Source organism: Ambystoma mexicanum, chromosome 2p, assembly GCF_040938575.1.
Source record: "Ambystoma mexicanum isolate Mex_15411 chromosome 2p, UKY_AmexF1_1, whole genome shotgun sequence".
Classification (NCBI taxonomy): Eukaryota; Metazoa; Chordata; class Amphibia; order Caudata; family Ambystomatidae; genus Ambystoma; species Ambystoma mexicanum.
This window is the reverse complement of record NC_090923.1, coordinates 170,138,307-170,160,411: the sequence shown is the minus strand read 5'-3', so window position 1 is coordinate 170,160,411 and position 22,105 is coordinate 170,138,307. Positions and strand designations below refer to the sequence as shown.

The 22,105-nt window shown below is 46.1% G+C and overlaps 1 protein-coding gene across 10 annotated transcripts in view; it reads right to left on the bottom strand.

Moving 5' to 3' along the window:
• Positions 1–22,105, bottom strand: part of TMCC1 (transmembrane and coiled-coil domain family 1) — a 987,752-nt gene that overhangs the window by 315,576 nt on the left and 650,071 nt on the right. Inside the window, exon 1 of one of the 10 annotated variants that reach the window (XM_069643441.1) lies at positions 5,394–5,693. The exons of the other annotated variants lie outside the window; for them this stretch is intronic. Within the exon in view, the coding sequence (XP_069499542.1) occupies positions 5,394–5,432 (39 nt within the window). The 5' untranslated portion in view covers positions 5,433–5,693. Of the gene's footprint in view, positions 1–5,393; positions 5,694–22,105 lie in introns of those variants that run through there. 10 annotated transcript variants of the gene reach the window in all.

The window sequence follows — 22,105 nt, the reverse complement described above, 5'->3', positions numbered from 1 at the left end:
CATATGCTGCCCCACTATCTCAACGGTGGTGGAAAAACGTCTATGAATAGGTATTGCCGCTCTTCCTTTGTCGTCCTAGGAGAAAGAAAACCTTGAGACGGGCCAAGGAGGACGATCCGGAGACCGGGAGCTGAGACGCAACGGGCTCGGGGTACCGCCCAATATTCCCATCAGGACCGGCGAGGAGAACCAATCGATCCGACCGGATGGAGGAAAAGATGCTGAACTGTGCCATCTATTGGAAGAAGATGAGGAAACATCCCAGATCTTGCGAGTCCCATCAGTGAAACCGAATGGCCATCGCAAGAGGGGGGCTTGTGGGATGTATTTACCCATGCATCCGAGCCCTACCTCAAAACTGTGCAGTACTGACATGAAAACATCATGATGGCCAGAGCTTCCCAGAAAATGCACAGGGAAATGCAGGAAGAATAGGCTGCCACCCATTTTTGCCGATGTTATGGGCACAGAAGGACGCTGCCTAAAACCACCATTGGACTACCCACACAGTAGTCTGAAACCATTGGGAATGGCAATGCTGATTGCCAAATGCAACCTAGAATTGTTGGGAATTCATTTTCTTAAATCCCAAAAATGGGTGCAGTACCAGTACTCACCACTATCCAAAAGCCGGCGTTTTAAAACCACCCTGTGTTTCTCTGAAGGCAAGCCAAAGTGCCTATTTCAAACATTGCAATATGTGCAAAATATTTACTGAACACCAGCAGACATTTGGCAGAATGGAGTGTTGTGTGCCTACAAAATCTGGGAAATGAAGAGCCCAAAACAATGCTTATAACAAAACTGCTATGGAGTCAGCAGTTTAAGTTGCACTGGATTTAAAGACACTAAAATCGAAAATGTTTAAATTGACTGAGTGACCTACTTTTGAGTATCACATAGGTTGCAATTGTTTAAATGTCATAGTTTTAAACTTAGAATCAGCCTTCTAGCTGCATATGTGAAAATGTTTAGTTTTATTTGAATGCAGGAACTGGGGAACAAAAAGTGACATTTTATCTGAAACCTGGCTTAAGGAACTGAATTCTGCCTGGCAACTACCCCCATCAGAAGGGAAACTTGAGTCACAGCTGTGTTCCCAGGCCAACCTTCCTTTTGCTGCCCACACTAAGGATATGCCATCTGTCTGATAATTGAATTATCTGTGCTCTGTAGGAGAGTGAACAAAGCCCTCTTCACTCAGGCAAAGGTTTTTATTACGCAGTCGTAAAATGTAGCTTCCTCTTGGCAGGAGCTGGGAGGGGCACTGCCTGTGAGAGCAAGCTGGCTTGGCAGAACTGGAAAGACCAGTATTTCTACCTTGTGCTGAGAGGAAACCACACCCCTTTGGAGCCAGAACATAACTTTAAAAAGATGAATAACTCATAGAGCGGACATGTGAAAATTTTATAAAGGACACCATAATTCTTGTGATTTTTCTGCCCACATTTTAAGAGGTTTTTCGACCCGGTGGCGTGTTCAGGGGGGTGTCAGCGGAAAAGTGGATATAACTCTAAATGTATGCATGTTAAAAATCTGAAACTTCATCAGTTAATGTCCCTACTCCCTGCACACATGTATGTAAAGTTGGGTCCATGTCAGAAATTGCAAAATCAGTTAAAAAGTGAAATATGTGCCAGTTCTGAATGCAAGCTCCCAGGAAGAGCAGAGTTTGAACAGGGGATACCTCCTGTAATGCATGATGGGTGCATATGATTTTAAAACAATATGTACCTCTGCAAATATGTATTTGTTTCAAATCTAGATTTGTGTGTAAGTTGACAGGAGGAGTGGACTTTCTGCAGGCTGTAAAATGACATCACGCTGACTCACAGTTCATTCCCCAATCAAATGATAAATGGAAGTTTGACCAATTAGAAGCTGAGAGAGAGGTAGGGTCAGTGATGCTAGAACACACCCACATTCTAAACACATAAAAGCAGACAGACAGGACAGATAGGGACCTTCCAAATCCATCTGCAGCGGGACGCTCTGCCGGAAAAATCCATACTTACCTCCATCAACCTCCAGAAAGCCAAACTAGAGACTTCAATCTATCCAGAACTAGAGACCCAGACCAGAGAACCAGAGAGAGCTGACCCAGATCACTGTGAAGTGCAGAGGCCAGACCAGACCAGACCAGAGTCCAGTCTAAAACCCTGACCAGATCCGTGATGAGGCCCATTTAATTCAAGAATATAGTGTGAGTACCCAGCAGAACTGTGTAGAACCAATCTCTTAGTTTAAATTCATCTAATTCAATCTATTTAACCTAAGTAGAACTGCCTCCTAGCTGTCACCTGTCATTTCTAGTTGCAAGCTGCACTTGTCATTTTGAGCTTTTGAAATTTGCAAACCCAAAAACGACCTTTATTAAATCGCTCATATCTCCGCGACCGTTTGGGCTAGAGACTTGCAGTAACTTTCCTCTGATAGCTTAGAATCGTAGCTTTGAATCGCACCAAGAACCGCATTCCTACCCCTTATAGTTTTACCGCAATCGCGGAACACGCATCCGCGAATTTTACCGCGATTTGCAATTTCTTCACATGTAAAAACTGCTGCTGTTTGCTTTCCATTTGCCAGAAATTCGTTTAACCTGCTAACTATCCCTGCCTCATTGCTAGTGTGAGCCTGGACTAATATTAACTAGATACCACTCACCCTGAACCTCTGAAAAGGAATAAAAAGCATTTCCAGCATATTTCTCATTCATTGCCAGCACATATCAAAGCAATTTGGGCCTGTGATTTCAAAACTCCTACCTGTTTTCTGTTGTCTAATCTTGCTGGATTGAACTGATTACATTGATTGCATTTCTGAGAACTGTGTGCTCTCCTCCCATTCCATTGCATTGCATAAAGAGGGGGGGAGTGAATAGCCAGAGAAAAGTGATTACATTGTTTTGTTGAAACCATATTGAGTATTTTCTATACTGCATTTCATTCATTCAACCTTGCATTTGAACTCTATAAAGCATTTTGTACCACCTTCTTCTTTTGTTCCTATTTACCAGTGTGCTACCTTATCCGTTTCATGTCAACTCATTAGTGATTATAAGAAGTGTGTGAGTGCCAGATTCTCCGTTGTTGATCTTTATCATATTAGATTAAGTGTGCTATTCAAGTATTAATTTATTATAAAGCGTGATATATATCTATTTTAAATTATCAAATAAACCTTTTAAACTTGCAAAACAGAACTACTTCTTGGCTCAGTGGGGTCAAGGGGATTCCAAGAGAGGGGTGTTATATAGGGGTAGTCATCCAGAACGCATGAACTGGACCTAAAGATATATCCATAAGGGTTTTCATTCAGTATTCTAGACTAGGCGTTGACTTAGCTGTAGTGCTGAATTGAATCCTCTTACAGGTAAACCTGATTGATGTTACAAGAATATAGCGAACAGGGGTTGTTATGCGGAATCTATGGTGTATAAAGGGTTCTAATCATTAGGAAATCAATCTTGGGGCGCAAGTTGCCACATTCATTAGGCTAGCCACACAGAGCCCTCATATTTTACTTTATATGATGATAGTACTGGTATACAAAGATGTCAGCAAGAGTCTTTTTTTCAAGCAAATATTCCATGCACCTTTGTGTTTGTGTTATTGGACACTTTGTTGCAGCGCATGCTATTTGAGTTAGTAATGCCAAAAGTGCTTATTAAGATAGGTCTACACTAAGGTGAGAAGATTTATCTGGGTACAAATGAGGCAAAAATAAATATTTCGAAACATGTGTCCTTGTGTTTCATCAGGAAACATTGTGGTGTGTAACTTAGCATATTTATCAGTAAAATTGATGTAACTAGCTGCATTTATCAGTAGATATTCTGGCATAATTTGTGCTCATCTGGAAATGGTGAAGTCCAGCTGGCTCAGTGTATAAGACGATATATTTGATCAGCCTCAAGTTTCCCGCGGTCATGCGTGTTGCCATCTAGTCCTTATTTTTTTCCTTTGGAATCCGCTGACTTGTTTTTTTGAATGCGAATTAGGAAAGAAAAAGCAAGTCCCAGAATTTCCCAGCAAAACCGGGGTTGGATGGCCTTCTCACGCCTGGGGACGGGAAACTTCAGAGCTCCGAGATAGTGATGTGGGTATTTCATAGAGAATAGCAAAGAGTACTTGAGAGTAGGCAGGACAGTAGTGTGTTAGAACTGTTTGTAGTAATAATAATAAAATTGATATTGATATACAACCTTGAATGGACAGTCCCTTTTATCATTGGGTAATAATTGTATTTTCGCTCTGTTACAACTAACCAAGGATCCACGACCTTGCGGAGATAAGCCTGCCGTTCCGTCTACGTTACCAAAAATTGTACAAGGAGGTCTTATAATTTACTTGTATTCCAATCCGTTTGGATCCCTTCTGGCATATTAGAGGTGTGGGACTGATTGATGGTTTAGAAACCGATAGTCATCCCTAGACCACTGGTGCCCCGGAAGTTGATTCGTCAGAGTGAATTTGGGTTACCCATAAACACATTAGTTCTTTGGTTGTTTTATTTTTCAGTCCTGGTGGCCTAGGATTTCCCTGTTTGCACATGAAGTTGAATGGAAGCAGTTATTGACATATTCAATTAGAGGAATTGCTAAACTTATCTATAAACTGTGCGCCCCCCTGTATTTTTTAAGTGTTGCATTTCTTGTTAGATACTGGGCCCCATGCTTTGCAACTAGCAGACATTGAAGCACAGCACCATGTTTTCCACGCTGAGCGGTGCTGTACTATGCACGGTTGCCGTTTCAAGCATTCTTCTGCTGCACATCGAGCTGGCAGTCATTACCCGGCAATACATGGTAATCGAGAAAATATACCAATTGCGTTCGAAGAGGGCGCAACCCTCTTTCAAAGTAGAGGTCATCTCAAAAAGAAGCTCGAAATGATTCTAACCGAGTCTGCGCCTCTGCCAGTGATGGAGACACGGAGACAGGCAGCCGATCGGCTGGGCTTCAGCTCCCTTCCCGTATAGCGGACTCCCTCATGGGATGCGTGCCCTATCCTTTGACAGGGAAGCACGCCCATTCCAAGACACTGGCGTCAACCCTCCCCTCCCCCATGTCCGTGCCTCCCCCGGGGGCAAGGTGTCTCCTGCCAGACCCAGACCCACCCCCACCCCCATATCATCATTACATGTACTCTTCCCCACCCCCCCCCCCCCTTTACCACACCACACAAACCCAGAGTGAGGGGGGGGGGTCAGGGGAAAACACGGCCTGCTTTCAAGACCTTGATGACTTGTGTCTGTGCCTCAAATGTGACATTTGAAGAGAGAAAGAACAAAGGACAAGAAAGACTGCCGCTCCCTGCCACCGCGTCCTTCCTCCACGCTGCACACACGCGCGCTGGGCGAAGTCGTCCGGGGCAGGGAATGGCGAGACCCACCTTCGAGAGCTGCCTTCGGAGGCTGAAGCGCTGGACCATGGTCACCCGCTGGACGCAGACGCCGTGCTCCACAAGGACACGGGATGGGCAGGTGGGCAGCCACGGACGCCGGCAGACGATCGAGCAGGGGATCCCCAGAACATGTCTGTAAAGCGGCCACTCATAGCCACTTCATTGTTCTGAAAGCAGCACTGGTACTGGAATACAGAAGGCACGGGGCAGGGGCACCGGGGTAGCGAAGAGGGAGGATCCGGCGAGGGTGCTAGGCAGAGCAGAGGTACAGACAGAAGACGCGCAGGGTTCCCACCTAGGGCACGTGTGTGTGTGGGGGGGGGGGGGGGGGGGGGCGGGGCGGGCTCAGGCGCTGGAGAACAGGGAAGTCCTAAAAAGCTTTTCAGATGGACGTGTAAACGCCAAGTCTAGGGATACAGCGCGCATTGGGTAGCTGCCGACCTTACACACGTGGCTGGAGAACAGAACGAGGACTGTGTAAGCGGGCAGCGAACCAGGGAAAGTACGTGGGCATGGCACAGCTGCACGGGAAGAAAATCCCGCTTGACTGGGGACCTAGGGAAGAGCCCCGTCTTATAGAGGACACTAGCCGGCACAGATAGCCTGGCATGGAGGGGTTGTAGGGTCTGGGTCATAAGGCATAGCATACAAGTCATGCAAGATGGGGGCAGTGACACAGACAAGACAAGGCGCCAGGGCACCGGGATTTACAAACCTGGCAGAAGGGGCTTACAGGGGCAGAGTTTTGCACCTAGGGGCTAGGGAACTTCACACACTGGAGTAGGTTCGGTCAGCTGGCGCGACCAGTCAGCTGTGTGGAACGAGCAGATGGAGCGTGGAAGCAGCCCTCTCCGACGGAACCCAGACCCCCACCCTCTCGCCACCGATCGCCTATCGCACTTTCAGCGTGTACCCTGGACCCATGGCTGTGCACATCTGCCCCGAGGCACAGCTCCAACTGAGGGCTGACAATTAAAAAAAAAAAAAAAGAAAATCCCAGAACACAGATTCACACAAACCGCACCCACCTCTAGTGGGCGTGGGATACAGCAGGGCTCCTACTAAAAGCACTTCCACCTCCAGAGGACGTGAGCACAAGTGAAGCTCCTCCCACCCACCTCGCCCAGCTATCCACTATTCGTTTCTACAAGGGTTCCATACACTACTAGAGGTGGTGCAGGAAGGGACACCACACTGAGTGTGCAGCCGAGCTTCAGAATCACCCAAAGAGCAGCGTGGGCAGTGGCACAGAATACCCTCTTCCCAATGCAAGTATAGCACACGCCTCTCAACTCACTGGCTGGCATGCGTGGGTTCAAGGGTGCTCTGATATCCACGTACCCTGGGGCAGTAAGGACAGAACAATTAAGGGCCTATCATGCTTGGGGTGAGTAGGGATCAGGACCTTCGTCTTACATCTACGGGACATTGGCACAAGGAACTCACACCATGATGGGGAGCAGCAGGGCGAACATAATGAGCTCTTAATTTAAATAACCAATTCCCCATTGAGGGCGCAAGAGCACATCAGACACGATCACTTTTGGGTAGCTGGGGTACTCCCCCGAGGCCAGTGTATGCATTGGAACATATTGACCTGGGAATACCGTAGTAAGCCAGTTTTCACTCGCATCCAAAAGTCTGTGTGGTCAACAACAGGGTCAGAGGATGGTGGCTGGTGGGGCGGGGGTGTACGACTGAGGCGACCGGGCCATCGCTTCACCCAGGGAACCGTTAAGGCACTGCTTTAAAGAGTGATTGAAAGGGAGCAGTGCTGGAAATGTAACTCATTTAATAAGGAACTGCCACCTCTTTGGAGGGGCTGTGGGAAGGAGGGGCGTGGCCAATGGGCGTGGCCCCCGGCCAGTTTGCACACCACAGTATCTCTTCAAAGACCACAATACCGGTGTTTTGCATAAAAGAAAAGAGCATTATGGGAACATCATAATGTCCGCATTTTTAAACGTTAATCATGTCTTATAGTGATTCAGTAAGAAACCCTTTTAAGTGAATAATGGAAGTTGACCCTGTTCTGATTTGTCACAATACTCACTCTAATAAGGAGATGGCTGTAAATTGCAGGACATATATACCAGTTTGGACATCCACAACACTATGTGAGGCTTCAGCAGTTTCTGCATGAAGTCGCCAATGTCAAGTCTTCTGAAACCTCTTGAACAGGTTACACGTGTGTGCAATATATGCGATAATACAGCTTCAGAACAGATATGGTTGCTGGTCTGTGCTAGCCCCTGTAGATAGGGCAGCATTCTGTTAAATTACAGCATGCGTGAGCAACCTAAGCTTCAACGTGCAGACTACTTTCAGAAGATTAGGCAGCGCTCCTTGTGGAGAGAGTCTTTTGAAAGCGGTCTGCTCATTGTGGCGCAGGATCTGAGAGAGTCCTGTGCTAGCTCCTGGGGTACAAAGCAGCGCTACAGCAAGACGTGCTTTGCAGGAGCGCCGCTAGCCCCATGGTCTGGGGTACAGAGCAGCGCACCAGCAAGGTGTGTTTTGCCGGAGCGCCGCTCTATATTGCCCCAGCTGAGTGAGAGCACAGCAGGGCTCCCCCTGAGTCCAGTGCGAAAACGTAAGATATTGTGGTCACTGCAAGACTGCCTCCCCCCAGGTGTGCCTAAGATGAAACTTCGATCACTTACGACTCAGCGTGGACACACAAAGCTTGCCTGGGGTATGGGCAGTCTGTGCAGTTGCCACAGGCCCTGTACTTTTAGGGGGTCCACAGCTACCTGTTTCCGTGAGTATAAGTAGTAACAAGGGATGGGATGCTTACAGCCACAGGGCTTTTCTTTTGAGCCCGTTTAAGCGAGGCCGTACGGTTAGCATCCAACCCTCTGTGACACACTTCTAGAGACAAAATACCTTTTGCCCAGCAGCCCATCAGAACTGTGGGGCCTCACAGTTTGGGATTATCGCGCTCTTTGTTTAAAGCAAAGGTCCGTTTAAGAACCTATATTTTGGATAAGGGGTTTAAAGGGACATTTTATTCTGAAAGCACTAAGAAAAACGAGTTGCCGCCCAAATCCGTCTTCTTTGAAGACAATTAAAATATGTTGGAAAAAAAAGGAACAGTTGTGCACTATAGTGATAATATTCATATATCCGCATTTGATGTGTTAAATAGATTTTGGGGGGGGCAATGTTACATTTCACTCATCATGTAAAGCACACAAGCGATTTTTTATAATTTTGTGTAATTGCATTCTAGAATTTGTAGTCTCTAAAATGGGATGAAAATAACGCAACATTTCTACTCTTTTTGTGCAACATATTTCTATAAGGATTCCTACATATTGCTGGAGTACTTGAATTATGATGTGTGTACCTTTCAAGTCTGTTTAGAAAGACACAGCATTGTTGAAAGCCAAACGTGGTGGCGAGGAGGGGGAAAGGATCAGACGGAACATTTGTTGTGAGAAGAGAGGTTTGTGGCCTGAAGACGTTCTACCTGACCATGTGCTGTTTTTGAGGGTACACGTTGAAATTACATGTGGGTTGACAGCATCAGCCCACTTTTTTCACAGTGCTGACTCCATCCTCCTTGGGTGTTTGAGGCCAGCATGAAAAACAGCTTGTTTGCTCCAGTTTTCACCCACCAGGATTTTAACCCACTAACTTACAAAAACACATAAAAGTGTCTTCAAAGCAAAGGTCTCGTATCAGTATTTTGCTTTCCAGGCGCACACCTTTTATACTTTGCCAGCAGTGTTCTGGGAAAATCTCCTCTAGTTTTTTTTCTTCTTTGGGTATTGATCAATTTGGTGAAAGACAATGCCTTATTTCCATTTGGATTTTTGTTCTATTGGGAAAGGCCAGTTGGATTCAATGTGCGTATTTCAGTTTAGGATATGTTCAGTCTATGTATATATGTTAATTATACCCCACACTTTTTTCTGACCCTAAGGCATATGGATGACATTTAAGACCTACAGAATTGCTTACTCTGAGTGCCTCAGTACCTTTCTGGTAAATAGGCTTTGTTACGATTGCACTATCCTGCAGCAAAAGCACTTTGCCCTGTCTGGCCCAGTCTTTACATCCTTGCAACGTGCGGTCACATTAGGTATGTTTGGATTACTTACCAGTGATCTTCAATACACTTTGTCCTGCTCTTACTCATCACAGTACTTTGAGATACCCATCTCTACAAATGATTCAGCTCACTAGGTCAGCTACTCCAAAATAATCCTCAATCCTGATATTGCTACAACCGTAACATTAACAGTTAAAATTCATATATTAAACGTCTCTTTATTTGATCCCCATGGATATTAATGACTCATTTTGTGATAGTTTCTGCAATACAAATAAAGGGAATCCACACATCTTTTGCCAGCTAGAGCCCGGCAAATCCTAGGGCCAGCCCTGTGGACACAGCTTCACAGAGGCTGGGGGCGTGGGGAACAGAAAACCTACCTCACTCTGGTAACATGGTAGCCAAAACCATGCTCGCCTAACACAGGAGCAGTGTGTAGGCACAGAAGGAACCCCCCTCCCCTGCTCCCCTCATCCTGGCAGAGAAGGGGGGAGCGTGAGCATCCCAAAGTATCTACCAGTATTCCAGTGGCAGCATTCAAGCGCAGGAAGGTGCCTCACATTTTCATAGGGTTGGTGGTGTTGAAAGCACTGCCAGGGGCTGACGTCGGATACAGTGTGGACAAAGCTAGCCTGTTCACGCTGATGGTTGTGTGTGCCACCCAAAGATCAGCCCTTGAAAGGCAAGCAGTTCTGAAGGCTCCTGGGTAAAGATACTTTCTCAAGCAGGTCTACTCATCTATCAGTGTGCAAGTCGACTTGGGGATGCCAAGGAGCATCTGGTGGAAGGGGTTTTGTGCTGAATGGCAGACAGGCAGCTTAATGGGATGCCATCAAGAATGCCACAGGCAAAGCAGCAGGCTGGCAAAGCGCACATTCCTTGCATCTTTTGGGCAAGTTAACACTGCCCGCTTAACACGAAGACAGCATTAGCTGGACCATTTTTGGAAGTACTGCAGTGATTACTTCTGAAGATGCAGGTACACATTCTCTGGAGCAAGCACCATATGATACTACTATTTGTGAATCACGCAACATGACTACGGGCCACCAACAGAACTCTAACCACATCTGAGAAAAGAAATTGCAAATCCCTCAACACCATGCTGGAATCCACAAAGCCACTCAACTAGCTCCTGGACACACTACCACCAGAAGAAAAACCAAGACTCTCCAAAAACGGATCACAGAAGTACTGGAAGAAACTCTTTGCCCCCTCCAAGAAGAAAAAAGCCTTAAGATGTTTTACTCCCCCCCCTCCCCGACCTCTATACAGCATACATGCCAAACACAAAGAAATACACTAAACTGAACAGATCACAAAATCAAGCAATGCACAGGAAGACTTTTTCAACATCAAGGAGATAAGAAACCCAACATCTTGCACTTACATCCCCAGTCCCTCGCAGAAACTATGATGACCTTGCAAATCAATTTTAACAATCATAACATCCAACAAGTATCAACAATAAATGTGGCAAAGGACATGAGAAACAATATCACCAACAATTATACCCAGGATGCAACCACAGTGCTAAATTACTTCACACTAAACTAGTAAAGGAAAGCAACAAAGCCGGTTCCCCAGTAGACCCTTGCCCACCAAACATCTACAAGATCCTCAGCAATGAGGCACCAACAGAAAACCTCTGCAGCCTCATGTACCATTAGCTGGCAACAGGAACTGTACCTGAGTTCTAATGTGCCTACATTTAGACATTTCTCAAAGTTAACTAAGGAAACAGACAACCCCATCAAATACCGGCCCATAGCAAATATCCGCATGGCAAACTGCTAGAAACCTACATATATGGGCATATCTTAAAATAAGTGAAAACCAACCACCAGTACAAGGCTGCTTCTGACCTATGAGATCAAGTGAATCAGCACTACTGTCCATCTTGGATAATCTAAAATGTACTCAGACTCCATCACTTCCACCCTGTTAGTACTGGACCGCTCAGCGGCATTCGACAGTCAACCATACAGCCCTCATCAGAAGTATACAAGAAGCAGGAATTAGTAACATAGCACTAGTGGATAAAAAAACGTTCCTCACTGAATGCTTTCAGCTCAACATCACGCACACTCACTTCTGGGGTTCCACAAAGCTCACCCCTCTCGACGCATCACGACCCCACTCAAACTAATCCGGGGGGGCAGACTCACATGCTACAACTATGAAGATGATACTCAAATAATCTACAAAATCGAGACCACCAAAGAAACAGAGCCCCACCCTTGGACACTGCCTCTTACAAATCAACGCTTGGATGAGCAACAACAACTTTAAACTCTACTTAGACAAAACTGAAATCATGGTCATGGCCAACATCCTCTATACCCTGCATATACCATGGCCCGTCGAAAAGGGAACCAGACAGGAAGCATCCAAAAGGTGTCAAAAATCTCTAAATTTGAAGGACAACTACTTAACGTTGGAATATCATCAGGTAAATGCGAAATGCTTCTTCCCCCTACCTAATATCAGACGGATATTACCCTTTCTAAATTTGCAGACCGAGAAGACGATCTAGAAGTGACAGGAGTCTTGAAACCAAGCAATATTTGGAAATGAAATAAGTCTGATCAGCCTTTTCAAACATCTTGACAAAACTCTCAAACTTCCTCCTAAAGGAAATGCACACAATATATACGCACAGTAGAGTTACACAGGACCTCCAGGAAAGTACAGAAGTTACCAACTGTAACGTTCTTTCGACTGGATGTTCCTCCCACGTATTTCTCATCTTATGATATACGTATCCTGCCAACTTTGCTGCCTCAGGAAAAAATTTTCTCGGCAGCTGGCGCTGTGCACGAGGTCGTGGCAGCGTCGTTCCTCGACGTGCTCTGTACCGTGTCAACGTCACCATCAGTATAAATAGCTCGTGCTGCGCCCGTTGGCTTCAGTTCTGTTTTTTCAAGGAAATATTTGAGGAACACCCAGGCGTGCATCATGACTGATACTCCTCCTGAGAGGAAAGTAAACGTAAACTGTTCTCCGGGGTAAGATGGGAGGGGCGATGAGGAATACGTGGGAGGAACATCCAGTTTTAAAGAACGTTACAGTTGGTAAGTAACTTGTTCTTCGAATGGATTGTGTCCTCCAACGTATTCCTCATTTTATGATAGACGCCCATAGCAGACTCCCATAGCAGTGGTAATTTTGGAGGTGGGAGTACTTGTTATTGTTCTCATGAACGGAATGAAGTACCGCCTTGTCAAATAAACCCTAATTGGAGGAAGAGGCATCTAATCAACAATGCTTGATGAAGGTATGCATTGATGCCCATGTTGCAGCTGAACAAATATCTGCTGCAGGGACTCCCCTCTTCAGAGCCACAGAAGTAGCCATCCTCCTAATGGAATGGGCTTGCAGCCCATTCGGTGGGTCTTTTCCCGCCAATCCGTTGCACTCAATTATAGCCAGAATGATCCAGCGGGATATAGTTTGTTTTGTCACCACTAATCCTAATTTATGACCTGTATAACCCACAAAAAATGGTCATCTTGACGTAATTTTGACATTCTTGAAACGTAAAAACTGAGAGCCCTTTTGGGGTCCAGTCTATTCAGTCTCTCCTCCTCTTTGCCCAAATGAGGAGGATAGAATGTTGGTAATATGATTTTTCGTGACAAGTGGAAGTTAGAAACTACTTTTGGTAAGAAAGATGGTTTAACCTTAAGACTTTGTCCTTGTAAAAAGTAGTGGAGGTTTACATGAGAGAGCCTGTAGTTCACTAACCCTGCGGGCTGATGTTAAGGCCACAAGAAGGACAGTCTTCAATGTTAGAAGCCTCAAGGGACAGGAGAGAAGAGGTTCAAAAGGTATACAAGTTAGAAACTTAAGTACTAGATTTAAATCCCAATTTGGGACATGAAAGGGGACTGGAGGATATACATTAGTAAGCCCTTTCAGGAATTGAGTTTTCAATGGAATTTTGAAGTAAGAAACCTCTTCCGAGGAGCGTTTGAAAATGGACAGCACAGCTAGATATCCTTTAATTGTTCCAATCTGGAGCCCCAGATTGGCAAGATGCAATAGGAAAGAGCACCATTGGGGTGGCACATTGAAAAGGGTCCACATCCTTATCTTTGCACCAGTTACTGAATTTGTTCCAACGACACCGGTACAAGGATTTTGTTGCTGGCCTTCTGGCCGAAAGCAAAATCTCCATTACAGTATAGGTAAAGGTTTCTGAGGCTGTCGCATGGAGGCGCTAAGCGATTTAGCTGCCGTTTTTGAGGTCTGCAGTTTTTCTAAGCTTTCATCAGCGTTACCACCAAACAGCCTCAAGCCATCAAAAGGCATGTTGAGAAATCTAGCCTGCACATCTGGTGCAAACCAGACTTCCTCAACCACGCAAATCTGCATAGCACTGTGCCTGCAGCCATGGATCTGCTGATACTATCAGCAGTATCCAGTCCAGACTTGAGACATTCCCACATTGCCCCCTTTCCGTCTTTGACAATATTCAGGAAGCCTCCCCTTTCCTCATCTTCCGGAATATGTTCAGCCACTGCCGAAATGCAGTCCCACAGGGTATGGGTGAACCTGTCCAGGGTACAGGTGATTGTAATGCTCACCTGGTATCCACGGGGACGTCACTCTGCCTGTTCTGACCTCAAACCCTTCCCTGGAGTCTAGTCGACTGGAGACTGGGCCTGAAACACAGGATTGGTAGAGTTTAACTCCCTATTGTCTCTGTGTGCTTGAACCCCTTCTTTCCAACACTTCCCTTTGATCCACAGCTCACCTTGTTTTCTTGGAAAGTGTGCTCTCCGTCCTGCTTTCAGCACAGGGGCGCGTTGATTGATGCAGGCTCGTTTCTGCCTAGTTACTTCACTGGCAAGAGTCCGACAGGTAAGTATAATGAGTCTTTAAAACATTTCTCCAACTTTGTTCCTTTCCTTCCTTAGATGGTGGCCGGTGTCCGGGGATGGCGACGTGCTGCTGAGATGAGTAGTGCTGAAGGTGAGTGAGAGCGCGATGCGCGATGCGACCCTTTCGTATTTGTATTGAACCAAGTTATTTTTCTGTGTCTTTTAGGTGCCGCGACGTTTTCAGCGTGGATGCCGGTTATGAAGAAGAAATGCGGCGAGTAAGCGCGGTATGCGGCGCCTCTAGATGTTTCCACGCTAACCTGGAGTGTCTTTTCCCTCTTGCAGATGGATGAGAAGTTCCAGAGACAGAGTTCCCCCAGAGCAGCTGGGATTCAGGTAAGCATTTGAAGCTCGTATTGTCTTTAAAAATAAGCGAAGATTTGCTGAATGCTTACTAATGCCCTTTTTCTGTTCTTTTCCCTAAGAAGCAGCATGCCGGGATGGGAATGGCACCGCCGAAGATGCCCGCAGAACAGAAGGAGCGATGAATGATGGGCAGAAGCGCCGCAAAGTAAGGTGTTCCTAACAGTGTTCTTGTTTTTGCAGGAGCTGAGCGCAGAAGAAAGATGCAGGCCTACTGGAGACCGATCCGAACACGGTGAGTGTCACGCTGCAGGTGCAGAAAACGCAAAGCATGTTTCTCAGCCTGGGCGTGGCTTAAATAGTCTCTGGGTATTCCAGGTGTCTCTGGGCTGAACCACACCCAAGACTAGACTGCACATGCAGTTCTGGGAACCAAAATATGTGGGGGCATCCATCTTGTCCCCATCAATGCACTACAAGTCCAATCCCCAATGTTATCCTATGGGAGTGAGTCTGGTGCCACAATCGCCAAGTCTGACTCCAAGTGGGTCTTTGGAGGGATAGAGAGGCTCTTGAGGGCCATGTAGGTGATCGTGGCCTGGCTCCAGCCTGACATCTTGGAGGGCTGGGGACATGAGGGGCAGGAATCATGACAGTGACATTAGTTGACATCAGAGCCATGCTACCCGAAGTAAAGACCTTACGGGCCCAAGCATCAAAATTCTTATCCTCTCTATCCAGGGGGCTATATGGATATGCCGTCTGTCTTGAGGTTGCAGCCTGAATAACCAGACTTTCTGGAGTGGGATGCCTGCTTAAATAATCAGGATCAGAACAAGAAGTTCTATACTTCTTAGGAAAATTACTGTTGACTGCAGCAATAGTATGAGGAACGTTCCCGTTTTTTTTCTACCGTTCTTTGAAGTGCCCTATGGAGAAGAAAGACCTGGGGCCCTGATCAGGATGATATGACTGACATACTTGATCAAAAGTGGATGAGGCTCTACCCCAGCCCATGTATTCCACCACTCTATTAATTAAACTCCTGTACCCTGAATCTGCATGGTCAGGTTTTGCAAACTCCAGTTCAGGTGAGCTATCAATGCCACTAGCAGAGTGAAGGTTATCACACAGGTCTCATTTTCGATTCTGGATTGATTAATTCTTCTGGGACCTCTCTAGTACCATATTGTACTCCAAAAGGAGAAACCTCCTATTCTTCAGAGCCACTTTCTTCAAAAATAGAAGACAGTCTTCAAGAAGTCTGACTTAGTTAAAGGAGTAAATCTCCTTTCCTGTTCATGAGTTTGGGTCGAAGGAATCAAAGGAACCTTCGATGGTATTGAAGGCGTCTTCGAGGACACCGATGATCTCTTCGACAAAGGCGTTGAAAACACTTTTGGCTTCGATTTCCAAGCCGTCGACACCATCAAGGGTTTCAACGACTTGTTTTCTATACAGTGTCGATGAAATACTCTATTCGAGGAATCTTCGACGAATTGACGTCGACAACAGTCTTACGAGTTTCACCCATACAGCGGTATTTTACCACAGTAGTTCCTGACTTCCCTGTGTCGTCCAACAGAGCGACCAGGGTCTGGCTCTTTTGAGGCTTCTTTGAGGGTGTCGAGGCCGCATTCTCAAAGACCTCCATCATCTTCCTTCTAAATTCTTGCAATTTTCTTTGGGAATCCGACTTAGTCGAGCATCGTACCAATTCTGTAGATGTATCGGAGGATGAAGAGGGAGATCTATGTCTCCTCCTAACCTTTTTTGAAGAGGAAGATGAAGAGCGTCTCGATCTACTACGAGATCGAGATCTCTTGGAGTGTTTACGATGATCCGATTCTTTCGAATCGCTCGACTTCCTATGTCTTTTTGACAAGGCCTTCGAGGAGGCCTTAGAAGCTTCCTGCCCCACCATCAGTTTCCCTTTCCTCTCATGAAGGGCCTTCTCTGTCATCGACTGACAGGAGCCACAGACGCCGGTTCGATGGTCTGACCCTAGGCACCAAAGACAAACGCGGTGAGGATCTGTAATCGACATCTTCGATCCGCAGTCGATACACTTTTTTAACCCCGTCTTCGGAGTAGAAGAGGTGGAAGACGACATTTTCGGATGAAAACTTAGAAGCACGCTGTTCTCAAGAGCTAAGCAATCGGAAAAACAGAACTGAAGCCAACGGGCACGGCACAAGCTATTTATACTGGCAGGATACGAATATCATAAAATGAGGAACACGTGGGAGGACACAATCCATTCAAAACATGGATCTTTGAATTTGCAGACCTATCCAACCCAATCATTGCACTTAATCAAAGAAAAGTGACCAGTCCTAATGCAGAGAGGTAGAGCAAACTACAGAGTATCACCTCAGGGCTTCACGGCCATGCAAAAAAAAGCAGTTAGGCCCACCAGTAAAACCACAGCGCAGCTGTTCCCACTTTACTCAAACTCAGTTGATAATTTAATCCTACGACACAAGGGTCACCCCTCTTTCCACCAGCCGTACCAAAACTCTCCATACTCTTGCAAACACACCACACACTAAGCAACTATGTACCATCACACTGCAAACCAACACCCACACTTGCACCAACATTAAACAGCAAACCACACACCTTCTACAATCACACACACAAAAGCAAAACTGTCACTACACCCATTAACCATGAATACAGAAGACCACCCCCATACAAACCCAAGTGCTTGAATGCTCACCAACCCCTACCACCAAGCAACAAACCTTTTCCAAAATTAAACTATCAACACAACAGCAAAGCACCTGTGTGCACTCTCTTTCTTCCTACTAACAAACTCACCCCTCCCTCTTTTCAGATTCGCCAGAGCACCTGGAGACCATGCAAAAGGCAGCGTTGCACCGTATGAATCCCATTAACAAGATAAAGTGGGTTGCAGCATTCTGGATCATTTGCAGGTTCATGTACACAATAGCCAGGTAACCCAAACAATAAAGAGTTTGTATAATCCATGCAAGATGTGAATCCCAAATTTGTAACTACCAAACTTGGACATTGTTGTATGGAATTCTGGTAGCTTTAGTCATTGAAAGGCTCCCAGGAACCAACCCTCCCTCTATGAAATTGTGCAGCACCCACAGTGTGGGGGCAGGCGTATGGACCCACAGTGCGACCCTCCTTAGTGGGGGCATGGATCACTCTGGGCAAAGGTTTTCAGGATGCCCTTAGTGGGCCTACTCTCCTGGGGTTCCCCACTAAATTGCACTGTGCTTGGGTGCCCATACCCGGATGCCCGGCCCTCCATTCCTGGGTGGTACTGGCCTATGAGCCCCATACTTTTAGCTGGATAGTAATCTGCCATCCCTGTGGCCCCGTGCTCATGTGCGCCAGGGAACATGGGGGTGGCAGAGTCCAGGGACTGGTAGAGATGAAGGCCTCTGGCACTAGGGCTCCTGAGGTTATGCTCAGGCGTTTCCCTTTCCCAGCGAACTTCATCTCTATCAGCCCCTGCTTCCTTTTGCAATGCAAGAGCCTGGGCTTTCAGCTCCTTAACCAAGGCCTTACTCGACTATCAATCCCTCCTGCATGGCTACCTGTTGCTGGAGACTATCATTGTGCTGGCAGAGAGCCTCATTCTCTCTCTGTGCCTCCTGATTGGTCCTGGAGTACTGGGCCAGTCTTTGCCGCAGGAGGGTTACCTCCTGCGTCCCATCCCTACGGGCCTGCTCCTTTCTTGCCAGAGCCTCTTCCACCCTCCTGGTGTGCTCTAACAGGTTCTGATGCTCTTTTTGGAGGTCACCGAGCCCCTGGAGGGCCAAGTGATTTTCTTCAGTTTTTATTTTTAAATGGCAGACTTCCTGGCCTAAGGTGTCCCTTTCCTGACTAAGAGTCTGCATCTGTGCAGCCAGGTCGTCCCTTTGCCTTTGAAGGGCACCAGCTTTCTGGCGCTCCTGATCAAACTCTGCCTGGGTATCCAGGTCTTTCAGGATCAGTTTATTGCTCTCTGTCTTTTCCCTATCTAGGTGGCTTTGCAGGGTGACTACCTGCTCAGCACATGCCCTATTGAAATCTAATTGTTGCTCCAGCTTTTTATGGCTCTGCAGTAGGGAGTACAAACCTTCTTGGTACTCCTTCTGCAAGGCCTGAAATCTGGTATCCTGGTCAGACTTTTCCTGTTGCAGGATACACATGTCCTCTTTGATTTTAATGAGATACTGTCTGCTCTCATTTTCTGACTCCTGGCTTCTGTGCATCCTCTGCTCAGAAGAGACCAGGTCAGATTGGGCCTTCTCTAACGCGATCTGTTGCCTATTTGCCAGATCTTGGCCTTCAGCACATTTGTCCTGCGTGGCTCCCATATATAGGTACAAATATGCAGCTATCCTAAACATCTTGTCGTGTTCATCTTTAGCTTTAGTAGCCATGTATAGTTCACTCAGGGCCACATGTAAGGGACCCTGATCTCTTCAGATATCTAACCCAGTTGCAGTGACCTGTTGCGTGATTGCCTGCAACCACGCATCCTGGCCCTGCTCAATCCATTCACCTCTCACAAATAGCTTATGTAAGAAGTGCTCTCTGGATATTTTGATGTCTACCAGTGTCGTCATTCTGGAATTTGAGTTCCTTCCTGACTTACAGAAGTTTGCATTTTATTTTGCAAAACAGACCGTTTCCTTAGAGCGTTCCTTTGAGGGGTGCTTTCACAGTTTAAAACAGCGTGGTGATCTAACCCGATATGTGTATCTGGTCAGTTGGCACACTGTATTAAAGGATAGTTCCGGGACTTATTTTTTATTGTCCCTACGGGTCGGCCATGTGTTTGTAAGCATAAATCGGTAGATCGTAGGAAACTTTCCTATGGACCTTACCCGACTTTTCGCCCATTATCGCACTCGAAATCAGCCTCCATTTTGTGATAATCCTATCATTCCGCCGCATCGACCTGGCTCACCTGCCTTTGCGGCACTAAATCAAATCCCCCGCCCCTGAAACAGACTTTATCAAAACATTCATATTCCCCGCCTCTATCCGTGACGTGACTGAGCTGCGTAGGCAAACGCGCCCAGGCGTCTTCTACGCGACTCCACACAGACCCCGGAAATCAACACAGATCAGCTCACAATACAGCGCACCACAATTCGGAATATGAAACTGTACTTTGAAATCAAACCGCAAGATTGTAAATGTGGTAAAGTACATTTATTTGACATCAAATGTTTAGAGAATATTCAGCGATTTGCATTTTTATTTGCTCATGTTCCAAAAAGTTCGTATTGAGGAACGCGATGGTCCTTTGCTGTACACAGGGTCTTAGAGCATCTCACAATACAGCGCCACAATTCGGAATGTGAAACCGTGGTTTAAAAGCAAACGGCAAGATTGTACATTTGGCAAAGTACGTTTATTGGACATCAAATGTTTAGAGAATATTCAGCGATTTGCATTTTTCTTTGCTCTCGATCCAAATTAGTTCGTCTTGAGGGAAGCGATGTTCGTGTGCAGTACACAGGGTGTTGGTTTACGATAAAAATAAGCTCTTCGGTCGCACTGATAATCGCATGGCTGTTCCAACAACGAGGCACTAGGCCACCACAACGGTAGGTATGTTGCATCTAACCGTTAGTACCGCGTAAGGGCATACTTGTACTTGGCGATCGTCCCATAAAATGGTCAGGGTGGTAACGTTGTTCACGCGGAGAAGCAACTGGCGGCTGTAGAAGCCGTCCGCCGGTGTCTGGTACTCGTGACACAGACAGTAGTGAATGATGTACCTAAAAACATAAAAAATGAAATTAGTCTCACCATCAGATCCTTATTAAAATCATAGCGAGGACAGCGCTACTGGGTGTACACAAGTGTTTAAAGGCGTGGCGAGGCAGGGGGGGGGGAGTGGAGTACAAGGTAAGTAGCATAAAATAATAAATAAATAGGGCCAGCTGGTGGCAAGTGCAAGGTAAGTGCAGAACAAGTGCTGGGAAGGGGGGGCTGTAGGATACTGAGACAGTCCCCCAGTGCAGGGGTTGACAGGGAGGCAGTGCAGGTGGAGAGTGGAAGGGCCCAGGACCGAGGTCGCAGACAGTGGACCAGTTGTAGCAGGGGAGAGGGAGAGAGAAAGCAGAAGCAAAGAGGAAGGTTTTGAGGTGCTTCCGTAAAAGGAGATGGTTCTCATCAAGATAGTGCGCGGTACAAAACAATATGCCACATAGAACGAACAAGTACAACTGAACCCGTCTTTAAAGCCACTGTATAGTAATGAAATTGGGGTATAAACTCATCAAAAGTTACTTACATTATATTTGCATTTTCCATTGTGTCTCTGTGTAGGGCAGACCCGAAGCACCACTCCTTCTTTGCCGACGTTACTTCTTCTAATGAACGTGGCTCATCGTTTCGTTTCTGAAATTTTATTCATTATCTTTTCTTAGTCTTTCAGGATGGTCCCGGCCTGTCAAGGTCAAATCACAATAGAACCTTATATTGGGTCGTGGGCCGTTCCGCCACCCGAGCAAAACATCAAAGCAGCTGACCTTCACTTTGAGCGAGCACACATTTCTAGTTAGCTGCAGTTAGTGTAAGGGCATCTTGTCTGCGTGCCTTTTTTTTTATTGTCCCTATGGGTCGGCCATGTGTTTGTAATACGGAAACATTCTATAATTTTTGTAAAAATGATTTATATTACTGTTTGGTTTAATTGCAATGGGCCTGCAACATGAGGAGACTCGAGAGAACAGACAATCAAATTACAATCATTTAAACCGTGATGTGTATTTCTCAATGAGCTCTGCTTTAGGTGGACATGGAACAGAGGCAATGTTGGGTGGCAATGCAGTTGTCCCCTGCATAGGTTCGTTCACCACTCCATGTATGTGCCTATCGAGGACATCTACGATAAGTCTCTCAATAAACTCATATTGCATATCCTCAAACACTGGTTTGATCACCCATTGTTTACTTCTTTTAGTGAAGGCCTTATTGTAGCGAAGCGTCCCTAAAGTTCCGGTCGTCCTACTTTGTTGACGGCCAACATTATGGTTATGTGCCAAGACCGCTAGAAGAGTCCGATTTATCATGCCTTCCATGCCAAAATGCAATCTTTTGGGCCTGTACTTTAGGCACATATTGTGGAACACCTCCAAATCTCCTGTGTGGCAGAATTCCGTGAGTCCCCTCAAATCTCTTGTTATAGTTTTATCAAATACAATCTTTTCAATGGCCTTGTGAGTGGGTGATGAAGGAATCAACCACTTCTTCTTCCGTGCCTCCTCTGTGGACAAATGGCCATGTTCACATTTGTGGAAATGCTCATTTGTCGACCATCGATGTACGTTGCTACAGTGCAACATTACTGACCGCCATTTTTCCAGTAGAATTTCCAACGACCCTTCACATGTTTTTGAGCTCCACCAAAGATGGTTGCTGATTGACTTGGACCACTGTGAAATACCTTGCATATCTTTTTTTTTTCCTGC